The sequence below is a fragment of the Nannobrachium achirus genome (genome assembly GCF_963921795.1).
Source record: "Nannobrachium achirus genome assembly, chromosome: 1".
NCBI classification, from domain to species: Eukaryota; Metazoa; Chordata; class Actinopteri; order Myctophiformes; family Myctophidae; genus Nannobrachium; species Nannobrachium achirus.
The window spans coordinates 56,756,308-56,770,556 of record NC_137810.1 but is presented as its reverse complement, the minus strand read 5'-3'; the positions used below and the strand labels follow the sequence as shown (position 1 = coordinate 56,770,556).

Here is a 14,249-nt window from a genome sequence, read left to right as displayed (position 1 = left end):
GTCATTTTGGGGGTGAACTACTCCTTTAACTCTCATTGTGTCTGACAAGTGTCTGTTGGAGGCAAGCTGTCCTAACGTGTTTGTGTGTGTGTGTGTGTGTGTGTGTGTGTGTGTCCCTTTGGCTGGAGCTAATCTCGTAAACTGCTGGACAATCAACGCCAAATGTATTTGTAGTCCAACAAATTACATCTACACGTTTATTTTGTGTATATTTTTTTATATATATACTGAAAGAATGGTTGCTTGCCCAAATACGTAATCAATTTGTTGACTGATGTCACAGGCTGGCAACATCACAGTCCGAGATCTGTATGGGAGCCAGGTCGTTATCAGACCCCGTCCTGTCTTGTCTTATTGACTAATAGGTTTGTGCAGAGTTAGAAAACTAGGTCACAAGCACCCACACAGCCAACTACTTAGCTGAGGGACCCGATGATGCTAATTGTTATGGATACCAGAACCAAACACATCTTCATATCAAACAAAGGCACCACAGAGAGCCCATGGATTTATCACTTCCTGTTTTGCCTTCGACACGGAAGCACAGCGAAAATATTATGAATGACGATGTCTGTTCTATACATTTATTTATATGGGTAATGGTATGTTATTCCGAATGGTTAGATTCCTGTTTCGAAAATGACGCTGCTGTGAGAGTTTATTGGCTCGAATTGAACTGAATTGAAACCTTTCCACACTTGGCCTGTACTGTATCCCTTCATTCGTCCTGGTCCTCAATCCTACCCCTCCATCTCTGTTCTAGTTTTCCACACGCTACCGATAAAACCTTGCTCAACAAATTCAAGCAGCAACACCAGGGAAATAAGTATTTTGTTGCCACGCCCGTCATGGAGCCCGCCTTTGTCATTCAGCACTTCGCCGGGAAGGTCAAGTACCAGATTAAGGTAAAGATGGACGCTTAAATATTGTGTGGCAAAAACAATTTATGTAAACAATGTCCTTGGAAGTGAAGTGTTAAATGTAACAATTTCTGAATAACAACGTAGTCAGTAGCAGTTTTCACATGGCTCATTTGTCCCAAATTAATCTACACCTAAATAGAGCCTAGCGCTTTTGTTTGTTTGTTTGTTTAGTGTTTTCTCACTTCCCCATTTATGGTTGGCTTCATCAGGACTTCCGGGAGAAGAACACAGACCACATGCGTCCTGACATTGTGGCCCTCCTACGGAGCAGCGACCGGGCCTACGTGCGGCAGCTCATTGGCATGGACCCGGTGGCCATGTTCCGCTGGGGAATCCTGCGTGCCACCGTCAGAGGCATGGCTGCCTTCAACGAGGCTGGCCGTCGCTGGGCAGCCAAGACTGCAGGTATGCTATCAACCAAGGGTCTTCAATAGGGGGTCCAGGACCCCTAGGGGGTCCTCAGAGTTACAACAGGGGGTCCTCCAAATCTTTGTGTGATAGAAACTTTTTTATATTAATAACCACCTGAACCCTAGTTCTGTCCATATTCTGAGAACTTTAGCCAAAAATAGCAGATCTACAAGCTCTCAACGCCTCGTGCTACGAGGCGTGGTGAGCTTGTAGATCGGCTATTTTCGGCAAAGAGGTTTGGTAGAGGGGATAAAGAGCAGACCAAGTACAGAGTGAAATGTCAAGTTTATTAAGTATTGACGTTTCAAGTGGTTAAATATCTAATATCTATACTATAATTTTGCGAATGTCTGAGTGAGTGAGTGTCTGTCTGTCTGTCTGTCTGTCTGTCTGTCTGAAACAGCGTTTCTCCTCAGTGGCTGGAGCAATTGATCTGAAATCGCATCACCATTAGCATATGAACACACCTAACATAACTGTGAAGCCCGTTTGTCACTTTCACAAATCATATACTGTATATTAGCATTTTTATGGTGTATCTACTATCTATTCTGCATCTAGCATGAGGCACATCTATTCTGCATCTAGCATGAGGCAACATGTTTAACCAGCTCTCTCTGTGTGTGTGCAGGCAGGCGGGTGTGTGCGTGGGCGGGCGGGCTGGGGGGGGGGGTAGCCATTAAACGAAACGGGTATTTCTTACATTGATGCTCCTACATATTATCATGCAAGCACCAGTTAAAGTTACTTTCCATCCCTCATATACTGTATGCACAGTGCACATCCCATAACCCACACACTGCACATCATTTTGGAGCTCATATCTTTGAACGGGTAAGGGCTAGTAACACAAATTGACATGAATGCAATGAAACTATCTGGAATCCATGAAAAGGTTGTGGGGGTCCCTGCTTCATCTCTCTGTCAACTAAGGGGTCCTTGGACTGAACATGTTGAAGACCCCTGCTATAAGCATTGTCAAAATCCCTTACTCTGTTATTGTACAGTTGGTGGTATTGCAATGGTGGGTTATTTATTTATAGTCTTTACAATCAGAATACCGTTTTACAAAGTACAATAATGGGCTGTCCACTCCAGGTACTAAGATATCGTTTTTAAAATCGTTTCAACTCCACACCATAACTATAATGTTGAGAGTGATGAACAATATAGTATAGTGAGGATTAAAGGTAGGTTCCACCGCGCCTCCAGCTAAAAGCAGGTTGGTCTGGTGCATCTCAGGAGCAAGACGCGCATACTCATAGCCGGTAAAAAAGAAAGCACTAGACTAGAGCAACTCACACTTGGTGCAAGGCAGACAATATAGTACTAGTGATTAGTATGGATGGCTCTTCAATGTTAATTTGTCCCACTGAAACCAGTGTAGAGACGTCAATAACGTGCCTAGAGACACAGAGCATATTCACACAAGGAACAATGCAAGGTTACTATAGACATTATAGGCTATAGTTATAATGCCACGCAATATACACATATATATTTCAGATTGCACTATGTATAATTATAATATATACTTTGAATATTCTGTAGCTCAAATACACCATAGTCACTGTAAACCAGTTTTAGAAATGAAATAACTGTGAAATGTCTATAAAGACTTAAACACACAGTAAAATCCTCAGTGTGAAATTAAGTCAGGATTTTAATGTGCATGTTTTGGTAGCATAGCTGGCTGACCTCTCAGACTGTCCAGCAGGGACGTGCTGGGCCCCTGATTCAGCCCGGGAAAAAGAATTGGAGAGGCCCTCATTGCGCGCTATAGAGAGATATAGTAGCTGCTGCTACTCAAAGATTTGCCATTTCAGATCATGACAAGTGACAAGCCAGTGGGCCAATTAGTTAGATTTCGTCGTTGTTGGGTGGAAACCTTGTATGTCCAAAAACCGTTTGTTTTGTATTTATCATTTAAAAAATGGTTTAAACTAGTGAAAACAGCAGATCTACAAGCACACAACGCCTCGCGGTGCGAGGCGTTGTGTGCTTGTAGATCGGCTGTTTTCACTACTTTTGTGCAAACAGTTAAATTTTTACTTTTGTGCAAACAGTTTAATTTTTTCCTAATGGCCGGCCTGGACCGGCTGGGAATGAACCGGCCGTTCGGGAGTTGTCCCGCTTTTCCCAATGGCCAGCACGTCCCTGCTGTCCAGTGTGTTTTACATGTACACTACAGTGTACCACAACTTCACAGTATTACAGTTCTCACGTTTCTCTCGCTCTCTCTCTGTAATTAGTCTTTTAAGGTCAGTTCACTAGAGGACACAGAGACCTGAAATGTGAGGCTTTACGTAGACTTCACCCCTTTTTCCTCCAAGCCTCAATCCTCCAGACTATTTTTGTGTTCTCAGAAGTGGGCCATTGACGCAGGGAGGCTATTTTAATGTGGATTAACCAGATTAAATGAGATCTAGATCAAAACCAAAACAAAATAATGACCACAGTCATTTGCCCCTGTTCAGTCTGTACACGTGTGTGTGTGTGTGTGTGTGTGTGTGTGTGTGTGTGTGTGTGTGTGTGTGTGTGTGTGTGTGTGTGTGTGTGTGTGTGTGTGTGTGTGTGTGTGTGTGTGTGTGTGTGTGTGTGTGTGTGTGTGTGTGTGTGTGTGTGTGTGTGTGTGTGTGTGTGTGTGTGTGTGTGTGTGCGCGTGCGTGCGTGCGTGCGTGTGTGTGCTTTTCAAACAGGGTTATATATATTTTATTTTTTATTTTTATTTTTATTTTTTAAGATACATTTGGGGTATTTTTCTGCCTTTTTTGATAGGGGATAGTAGAGTTGACAGAAAACAGGCAGAGAGAGATGGGGAGTGACACACAGCAAAGGTCGTCGGGAACAGGATTTGAACCCACGACACGCTGTCGGGCTGCATAGGCTGTGAAACAGCTTTTGGGGGTGTGCTATATAGAAAAAGAAATGGGCCTCCCTCTCATTTTTGATAACAATTACAGGCAAACAGTATTAAATACCAGTAAGACTCCCTAATCGGGAGATAAGCGACCGTAGGTCACTTATCTCCACAAATAGGGCAAAAATGTGTTTTGCCAAAATCTTCCTGATCCATGTTGATGACATGAGTGTAGACATACTGTGTAGTGATTTTCGTGATTTTAGGGCAAAATCTGTAGGAGCAGTGTCCAAAAATGTGTTTTTAAAAATCGGCCTGGAGGTGGCGCTATATGGGAGAGATTCAGGTGGCGCTATATGGGAGAGATTCATGTTGATGGGATGAGTGTAGACATACTGTGTACCGATTTGCGTGATTTTAGGGCAAAAATTGTAGGAGCAGTGTCCAAAAATGTGTTTTGCAAGAATCGGCCTCATGGTGGCGCTAGAAGAGGGCCATGTGAGAAATGAGGGGTGGGGTCTCCGCGCCGGCAAGGCGGACGAATAGGTACCGGCCCCGGCTGTCCCGGTCGCTGCTAGCCGGAGTTACGGCATTTTATGTGAGCTGCAGTGTAGGGGGTCCTCCACTGGGGGCGGCACCACTTTTGCATCCGTTCTGGAGCACCAGGAGTCGGTGGTCCCCGGGAATTCCCCGTGAGCAGCCCCGTTGGGGTGGTCATTTGGTCAGTTTAGCACATTTGGTCATTTTTTACATCTGGGGGTCCCCCAGGAACCTGGGGGTCCCTGGAGCTCCAGGGGTCCTTGGAGGTTGTAGTTTGGCAGGCGAGGAACGTGTGTGCAAAATGTGGCATGGATCGGGGCAACGGTTGCGGAGATATGAGCAGGGCAAGAGTGTGACGTGTGAGGTGTGACAGACAGACTGACGGACTGACAGACTGACGGACTCACTCACAGTTTGTGCAGGTTTTGATAGTAAGTGCGACCTACGGTCGCAATAAAACATTTTTTTTGCATTTGTAGCACCCCCTATGGGTTGAAATGAAATCACTCTTTGTGATAAATGAAATCAATGTTGTCTCTACATTGCTTAAAGGTCCCATGAAAAGTAATTCAAATATGCGCTCAATTGGACAAACTTTCTTTTTTTCTTCTTTTTTTTAAGAATAGGACCTTTCCCACAAATTATGTTGGAAGCCAATTATAGCCAATCCAGTATGGAATATAAAAAAATCTGTATCATACATGTTTATCACATGACTGAGTAGCAGTTTGTGTGAATTTGTATAAGGAAGAAATGTGCCTGGCGTACTGTATATGGGGAGTTGTCAGGATTCAAGGAATCCACGCGTAAAGATTGTACAACCTGCGGTTCAAGACTAGAGTTATAGGTCAAAATGTAAAGCAGGCATGTATAGGGCCTCCATAAAGCTGATTTGGGGAAGAAAAGAAAATTAGGGGGAAGTGATATTCTAGTCTACTGGTTCAGTCGTATGGGATTGGCTCCGGACACACATGGGGGATATTTACAAGAACATGGCATGGGTGACATGGAAAGTAAATACAAATGATTAACAACCTAAAAATGATATGGAATGTCAGTTAATGCAATTGTTTGTGTGTGCGTGTATCTTCTAGGAGTGGTTCGCCCCACCTCCAGAACTCCGCTAGGAGAGCTTCAAAGGGCCAATACCCCAGTGGAGCGGATGTACAAGTAAGCAGCCCCTCCCCCCTCCCCTGACACACACTGTATCTTGGATTGTCATCAATATGCAGTATGTTGATCGTGTAACTGACAGGCCTCTTTGCCCTGGAGGTAAACTGCTGCAGGTTTGTGGACCACTGCACATGAGGAGGCTAGGCCGGGCCGGACAAGCATCGCTGCAAACTCCCTGATAAAACATTTCAACATCACAGGGGGAACACCGGGCACAAATTCCATCTCGTGTCGAACAAAAATTCAACCAACTGCAACCGTTTTTCCTCTAGGATTGCACAATACACTGTAATAACTTGTGAATGTCTCCCTTAGCAATGCTCAATCTTGGGAGGATATGTTTTATTGCCTCGTGGACTGTGGACCTTTCACTCCCTATGTTGGTAGTGCATGTGTCGGAGAAGGATTGGACTGTGATTTCAGAGAGCTGAAGGCGGTTCAGTGCACATTGTAGTGTTCATTTAACCCCGAGAGTGCAAAAATAAACCCGTAACTCTTAGAGTTGAATGGACACTCCGAAGTTGAACAGAATTCAGTGTCTCTCAGATTTATCACACTATAACAGGGGTCTTCAACAGGGGGTCCTCAGAGTTACTAAAGGGGGTCCTCCAAATCTTTGTGTGATAGAAACTTGTTTTTTCCCCCTTTTTTTATATTAACCACTTGAACCCTAGTGTCCATATTCTGAGAACTTTAGCCAAAAATAGCCGATCTACAAACTCACAGCGCCTCGTGCTGAGCTTGTAGATCGGCTATTTTTGGCAAAGAGCTTTGGCGGGGGAAAAGAGCAGACTAAGTACAGTGAAAGGTCGAGTTTATTAAGTATTGACGGTTCAAGTGGTTAAATATCTGAAAACCCACATTAACATGAATCTAAAATATACTGATGATCATGCTGTCAAACAATGAAACTATATGGAATCTCTCAAAAAGGTTGTGGGGGTCCCCGCTTCATCTCTCTCTCAACTAAGGGGTCCTTGGCCTGAAAACATTGAAGACCCTTGCCTAGTGACCCCACTATAAGATGAATCCTCCTTCAGCTCATCTGGCCTGCCCAAAATCTTCTGCTTCCTTCCTCCTTTCGGTGACCCCAGTGTCTGTGGTTCTCTCCTCTCCCTCTCCCCTCCACAGAAGAGCCTCTATGCTCGATTTCTACTTTGATCACTCAGAGGATCGCCCTCTAGAGGCCTTTGAAGACATCTTTGCTAGCTATGAGAGTAAGAAGTAAGTTGGCTCAGAGGCCAGGGCGAACGCGTGAAGGGACATGGTCAAGCAGGAAGGGAACTGTGTGCACGCGTGTGTGTGTACTTTTCATTTTGGGGGTAAATGGACACCAGTCCAGTTTCTCATTCCGAGTTTGCTCACATGTCACCTGAGGAAGCACAGTATTAAGCCGTTCAGAAATGCTGAATGCATTGGTGCTTACAAGTAAAGGTGCAACAGTTAAAATAGGGCTTTGGTGGTTAGTCTGGCTAATCTATTCAGTTGATAATAAAATATGTATTAGAATTCTTTTTAACATTGCTTCTTGATTGTTTGATTAATCAAAAAAGGAATCGATAGAATAAAAGCTAAGAAGTTACAACTCAAATGTATTTGCAAAACAAAGCTTCCTCAAAAGTGTAAAATGCTTCTCATATGTGTGGATGGTCATAGGTTAGTAAGGTGTTTTCTGAAGTTCAATGCACTAATACTGAGTGATGCTGGGAGACAAAGCCACTCCCCAACTCTAGAATAATTTCCTAACTGTAATCCTCTTTCTCCCTGCAGTAATCTCACTCCTTTTCCAAGTTTATTGTTTTAGCTTCAGAACACTAGCAGGTGTTATTACTTGGCTGCTCTGGTTAGCGGCCCAGATTACCGACATTAACTTTAGAGAGCTAGAAACACACACACGCGTAGCCCACACACACAGACATGCTTGGTTGTCAAATAGACAGAGAGTGACGTGTGAGCGATCTCCGAATGGAACGGAACTGAGCAGTGTTGTTGAGTGATGGTCATTCTGAAACATGGCCTCCTGTTTTCCGTCTGAAATGACTGGGTCAGTTTAAATAAGCAGAAGGAAAAAACTCTGTTAGCTCTTCATTGAACTCAGCTGGACCTTTTTCCTCATTTAACTTGGCTAAATCCCATCATACCTTTAGACAGTAAGGCACAGAGGTCAATTTCAGTGTGTCCTTCTTGATACGGATATCATTACAGTAGCCTGTTCTTCTCCTGCTTGACCTCCTGGGTGTTGTTGGTTTGGTGATGGGTAAGTACGCAAGCGATGCATGAGCCAGCTCTGAGAAACTGGAGATTCCACCATATTAACCTCACCAGCCCCTCCTCACCCCAAGTGTTCAGAGTAACAACAAGTACTACTATCAAGGACCTAAATAATCAAAGACACCACCAGCTCTTGTTGACGGGTCTTAAAATCCTGCTGTCTCACTGGTGACAATCACCAGTCCCAGCATGACGGACTGAGACGGCCAACCACAGCGAGTTTTGGTTCAGCTCTGCATGCTCACTACAACTACAGCACTGGCATACGGGCCTGAATCCTAATGCCATCGTGCACAAACCCCCTCCGCTCCTTCTGTGTGTTTCTTTTTCTGATCTTAATTTATACTTTGTTGTATGGTGGTGACACTCACCGCCGGGTAACGGCACCGATAGTGTGACAAAGTATAAATTGGGCTTAAGGCAGCATGGTTGGGTGGTCTGTCACATCCGACTGCTTTCTGTGAATGATCCTGAATCCGTACAAAGTAAAGAACAAAATGTGCGTTATTCTTCATGCACGATCTAGAGTGAGACTTGAAACGCGTCCGTTTTGTCAGACTCCCAATCATCCTGTGGTGTGTTGTTCCTGTAATGAGCTGTTTTGTGTCGGTGGCAGTGTGCTATTTTCAAGGGTGTCCTAACAGAGGTGTTCTTTTGCATCCTACATTACTTTTTTGTTTTGTTCTTCCCCCTCTTGTCCTCCTTTCTCTCCCGATCCCACTGCTCTTGTCCCCTCCCTCCCTCCCTGGCCTCTATGTACTGTGCTGGTGTGTGGGTGTATGTGTGATCAGAGACATGCATGCCCAGATCATCAGCTCCATTAAGGACTTACAGCTGGACGGCGAGGACCCCCGCAAGCTGCTACAGTCCTGGGGTCGTCTTCGCTTCCCACGTCATGTCCTCCAGTGAGTCTGACTGGCAGACAAGACCCTGGCAGCCCCTCCACAGTCTGTAGCTAGCTACTGAAAAGAGCGACCCAACTTTTCCTTGACGATGGCTAGCCAGATTGGGTTTAGCCTGGCTTAGCCCATGCATAGCTCAGTTAATTCCAAACATAGACAGACTAAGCCCAGATTGGCTTACCTAGATGAATGTAGACCAGCTTAGACTAATAGTTCAGTCCATATGATTAGACCACTTTAACCACTTTAACCTATAGTGTCCCATAGAATTTCCAAATGTTAGATTTTCTTAAAAAAAATCAGATTTGCAAGCTTGCAAGGTGTCACATCGCATTGAGCTTGTAGCTTGTCTATTTTCAAAAAGCCAAAGTACAAAATATGTTAAGTTATTTGTGAATAACTATCGCCACAGAGAGAGGAAACTGCAACAAAGCAGAAAGCCAGCAACACTCCAAATTAAATAAAGTCTTTACGGTGCACGGCTCAAAAATATCATGAAACAATGAAGAAGTAGCCAGCACACAAGGAAATCCTTTTATTTACCTCTCTGCACAGGGGACAATGGACGCGTTTCGATCTGTTGGTCAACGCTGAGGAAGACCCAACAGGTCAAAACGTGTCCGTTGTGAAAAGGATATTCCTTGTGTGCTGGCTACTCCTTCATTGTTTCATAATAGCCATCAAATCAGAGGTTCACATATGACCCTTCACACAGTGTTTGACAAAGTCACCTACCTACCTGTTCAGACAGCAGACAGAAAGCGTTACACAAGACACACATGCTCACTACTAATAGCTTGTCAAAGTGGGACCACACCTCTCTGTGAATGCGTCTGAGAACAAAGGCTCCCTTAGAGGATTCCGGGTTTCTTTTTAGAAGGCAGAACACGACAGGACATATTATAGACACAGGTCCTACTGCCACTGTGTTCTGTATTAGCATAATGTGTGTGTTATTACTGTGTGCTGACTGTATTCATTTAGTAAATTACCTGGCTAAAGACTAAAGAAGTGATGGCTTGAATGCATACGTTAATTGCTGCACGAGCAAAGCGACATCTACAGGAATGTGAGGTGTCCCAGATAGTTTGACCTCAATGGCTACTCAGCATGTGACAATGTAGACTACAGCAAGTGGTAAATGGCAGAAGTAGAATTTAAACTTATTTTAGACTTGCTTGCCTGATGATGAAAGGAAGAGAGAATATCAGGAAGTGCTTTCTTGACGTACCGGACCTCTTCAGGGCTGACTGACTGGCTGACTGGAGGTCATGTTCTGTCTCTCTGTGCCTCCATAAACATAAGCATCCTTCTTTACTGTTAATCTTTCCCCTCTTCCATGGTGTAAACCCCATTTCATTCCATCATTCATTCCATCATTCAGGTGCACCTCTGGCATAATGTTCACCGACTGACAGCGCATGATGAAGCCTCACCCATCACACTAACCCTCATATCTTCTATTTTTACCTCTCCTGTCCCATTTTAACACATTCCTGTTTACGTTTCCTTCCCTGTCCTTCCCTGTACAGGAAGAACAAGAACACCAAGCAGAAGCAGATCATCCCTAAGGTAAACCTGATCACAGAGAAATTGTTCTCAACTCAGACAGAAATAAGTTGCTCTCACATTACAGTTTGAAACACATAAACGTTTGTGTTTCAAACTGTAACCCTATAGGTTTAAACATTACATTGTTATTATTTGGTGTCATAAAGAAAACATTTCCCTGCCTTTTGAGCGGTGCTAACCACCCCAACATCTGGCTTTGGCCAAGCTTCGCGGGAGCGGCGGGAAGCTTAATGAAATTAACTCATAAATGGCACCACTCACTTCACACTGGGTGTGGGTTTTAAGTTATGTAGTTATTTACAAGGTGCTAGATCACTGGGAGAGGAACTGCTGAGGTGGAGTGCCACACTTACTGCCGGCTTCAAGAGTCAGACAGTCTTTATATCGCACGGCACCCTGCCATGTCATATTTTAATAAATAAAACCTTATTATGGTTTGCTCCCGACCCGCAGAGTTTGCTGGACTCCAAGTCTCTGAAGTTCATTGTGAGTCTAACGTTACACGACCGCACCACCAAGAGTCTGCTTCACCTACACAAGAAGAAGAAGCCGCCCAGCATCAGTGCCCAGTTCCAGGTAAACACACAGATTAGCATAGTATACACTAGGCCCGCAGGGGTCTTCAACGTTTTCAGGCCGGGGACCCCCAAACTGATGGGGAGATGGAGCAGGGACCCCCTACCACCTCGTAGGGGGGGGGGGGGTCGGGGCTACGACATATTTTTTATTTTAAACATGTACAAGTTACAGCGAGCAGGGTGGGCCGTACCACTACCATTTCTAAACATACTACTTATTAACTGAGAACCAATGTCAATAATATCAACAATCTGTCAATTGCATAGTAATCATGTATTCAAGCTATTCAAAATGGATAGAATCATGATTTATTTTTTAACATAAATGTGAAAAAAAAAAGAAAAAAAGAAAAAGAAATTAAATAATAATTTCGCGGACCCCCTGCAGTACCTCCGCGGACCCCCTAGGGGTCGCGGACCCCCTGTTGAAGACCCCTGACTAGGGCATTAATGAAAAAGTCGACAAGTCGACTTCATTACACAAGTCGACTCCCACCAGAGAAAGTTGAAGTTGAAAAAATAATAATACTTTATATTGTGAAAATAGCTGATCTACATGCTCACAACGCCTCACGATGCGAGGCATTGTGAGCATGTAGATTGGCTATTTTCACTCTTTGACAATTTGGACAATGTTTAATTTGCCATTTTAGAGGTATTAAAAAGTCCTTAAATTGGCACTTGGAAATGTGAAGATAGCCTGCCCTCTATGCACTTAAACTTTATGTTGGTTTGTTTACAGTTGAGTGAGAAAACAATGTTTCACTTCATCTGGGGATTGGGGGGTTGTGTGTGATGTGATGACGTCATCAAACGATAAAGTCGACTTCAACTCAACTTTTTTCTGAGTCAATCACAAGTCGTTAATGCCCAAGTATACACATCAACATTACACAGTTTACCAGTCTTCTTGAACTTAACCCTGCCCCCAACCTATTCAACTGTGTGTTTCAGGCATCTCTGACCAAACTCCTGGAGACTCTGGGCAGAGCAGAGCCTTTCTTTATTCGCTGTATACGTTCCAATGCTGAGAAGGTAAGAGCTGTTGCCACGTCACTGATAGCCAGAACATTTTAAAGGTTAGAGGTTGCTTATCATGGTCATACCTTTGGTAATGGAACGAATACTTTGTGTGTTTGTGTGAGCAGAAGGAGATGTGTCTGGACGAGGCGTTGGTTCTACAACAGCTGCGGTACACAGGCATGCTGGAGACTGTGCGCATCAGGAGGTCGGGCTACGGAGCCAAGTATACCTACCAGGTACTGTTACACCATCATCTATACCAGGGGTCAGCAACCTTTTTGAAATGAAGTGCCATGTTTTTATTTTCTAGAGTTTCAGTGTGCCATATCAACATACATTTTAATGACAAATATCTTGACATATTTTGATTGGCAGGACATTTTTATAACGATCATTAGACCCAGAGCAATAATCCAACTATCTCCCGACTCCCTCCCCAGTCAGAATTCAGAGTTTTAATGAATGTAGGATTTTGTGCAAGATGTAATTTGCTATAAATTAGCTAACTTCATTTAATTGACCACATATGAAAACGTAAAATAAAAATCCTCTCTCTCACACTTCTGCCAGTGTGCCGGTGATCACCCTCCCCTGTGCCAATGTTGGCACCCGTGCCTAAGGTTGCCTACCCCTGATCTATACTATAATTTTCCGAATGTCTGTCTGAGTGAGTGAGTGAGTGTCTGTCTGAGTGTCTGTCACAGCGTTTCTCCTCCTTGTCTGGCCCTGTTACAGATGTTGTCCAAAAATCATGCAGATCGGTACACAGTACCTCTGTAGCCATTAAACGAAACGGGTATTTCTTACATTGATGCTCCTACATATTATCATGCAAGCACCAGAAAGTTACTTTCCATCCCTCATATACTGTGTATAACCCACACATTGCACATCATTTCGGAGCTCATATCTTTGAACGGGTAAGGACTAGTTATAATAAGGCATTCCACTGCTGTTCAGCGCATTTCATTTTTATAACCATATTATCCATTTTCTTTTACAATCCATCTTGAAGCACAGAACTGCACAAACCTCCACTAACACTTTAGTCTGGTAATAATAGCCTGTATTGTGATTGGGATTTGTCTCTTTAGGAATTCCTAGAACAATTCAGGGTGCTGTTGCCTAAAACAGCCACGGCTTCCAAGGAGGATATTGCAGTGCTGCTGGAGAAGAAAGGCCTCGACCCCACCAACTACCAGATTGGCAAGACTAAGGTGGGCCCCACAATTCCACAAACTCCTCTTTGAAAATGTGAAGAAACATTGGATGTGGTGTCTTTACTGTCGGGTCTATCTTGTACCTCTTATGCAGGTCTACCTAAAAGAGCTGGAGCGTCAGCAGCTGCAGGACATGCTGCACAAGGACGTGATGCAGAAGATCATCTTCCTGCAGCGTTGGTTCAGAGCCCAGCTGCAGAGGAAAGAGTTCTTAGATTCAAGGCAGGCGGCCATCGTGATCCAGGTAACCGTCTTTACTAGTCAACACTGTTGGTTCTGTTTGAGGAACTAAGGTCAACAAAATAATATCATGCCTAAAGTATTACCCTATATTTTCCTTATTAAACAACTCAGTTACTGCCAAATTAAATATGCCTTCTAATGGCTATATTGCCATTAAATTTCCATAGACTCCCATGTAATTTATAGTGCACAGATCATGCACGCCCATGCACAGATCATGCACCATGTTTGTGCAGGCTGTTCACAGCTTTCAAACAAAAAAAACAGATTGGAAATCCTTTCAGGCATTCTTGAGATAATAGCCATTATGTTTTACATGTTATGTAAACAAAGATGGCTTCCCTGTATGAAGGATGGGGTTGTATGGGGGTGGAACATGCAAAATCGCGATTGAAATCATGTTTACTAGATTTAATGGGGTCCAAAAAAAAAAAATCAAAAAAAAAATAAAAAAAATAAAAAAAAAAGATTTTTTTGTTTTTGTTTTTTTTCTAAGTCAAAGTCGATTTAAGTCGTCTGGCAGGGAAGTCCAT

At 43.6% G+C, this 14,249-nt stretch overlaps 1 protein-coding gene across 1 annotated transcript in view; it reads left to right on the top strand.

Moving 5' to 3' along the window:
• The window catches only part of LOC308291858 (myosin IXB), a 107,984-nt gene that overhangs the window by 73,372 nt on the left and 20,363 nt on the right, over positions 1-14,249 (top strand). The window contains 10 exon segments of the mRNA XM_080733989.1: positions 764-905; positions 1,133-1,328; positions 5,829-5,904; positions 7,039-7,131; positions 10,613-10,652; positions 11,106-11,228; positions 12,185-12,265; positions 12,379-12,489; positions 13,348-13,470; positions 13,568-13,717. Of these exon segments, the coding sequence (XP_080590115.1) occupies positions 764-905; positions 1,133-1,328; positions 5,829-5,904; positions 7,039-7,131; positions 10,613-10,652; positions 11,106-11,228; positions 12,185-12,265; positions 12,379-12,489; positions 13,348-13,470; positions 13,568-13,717 (1,135 nt within the window).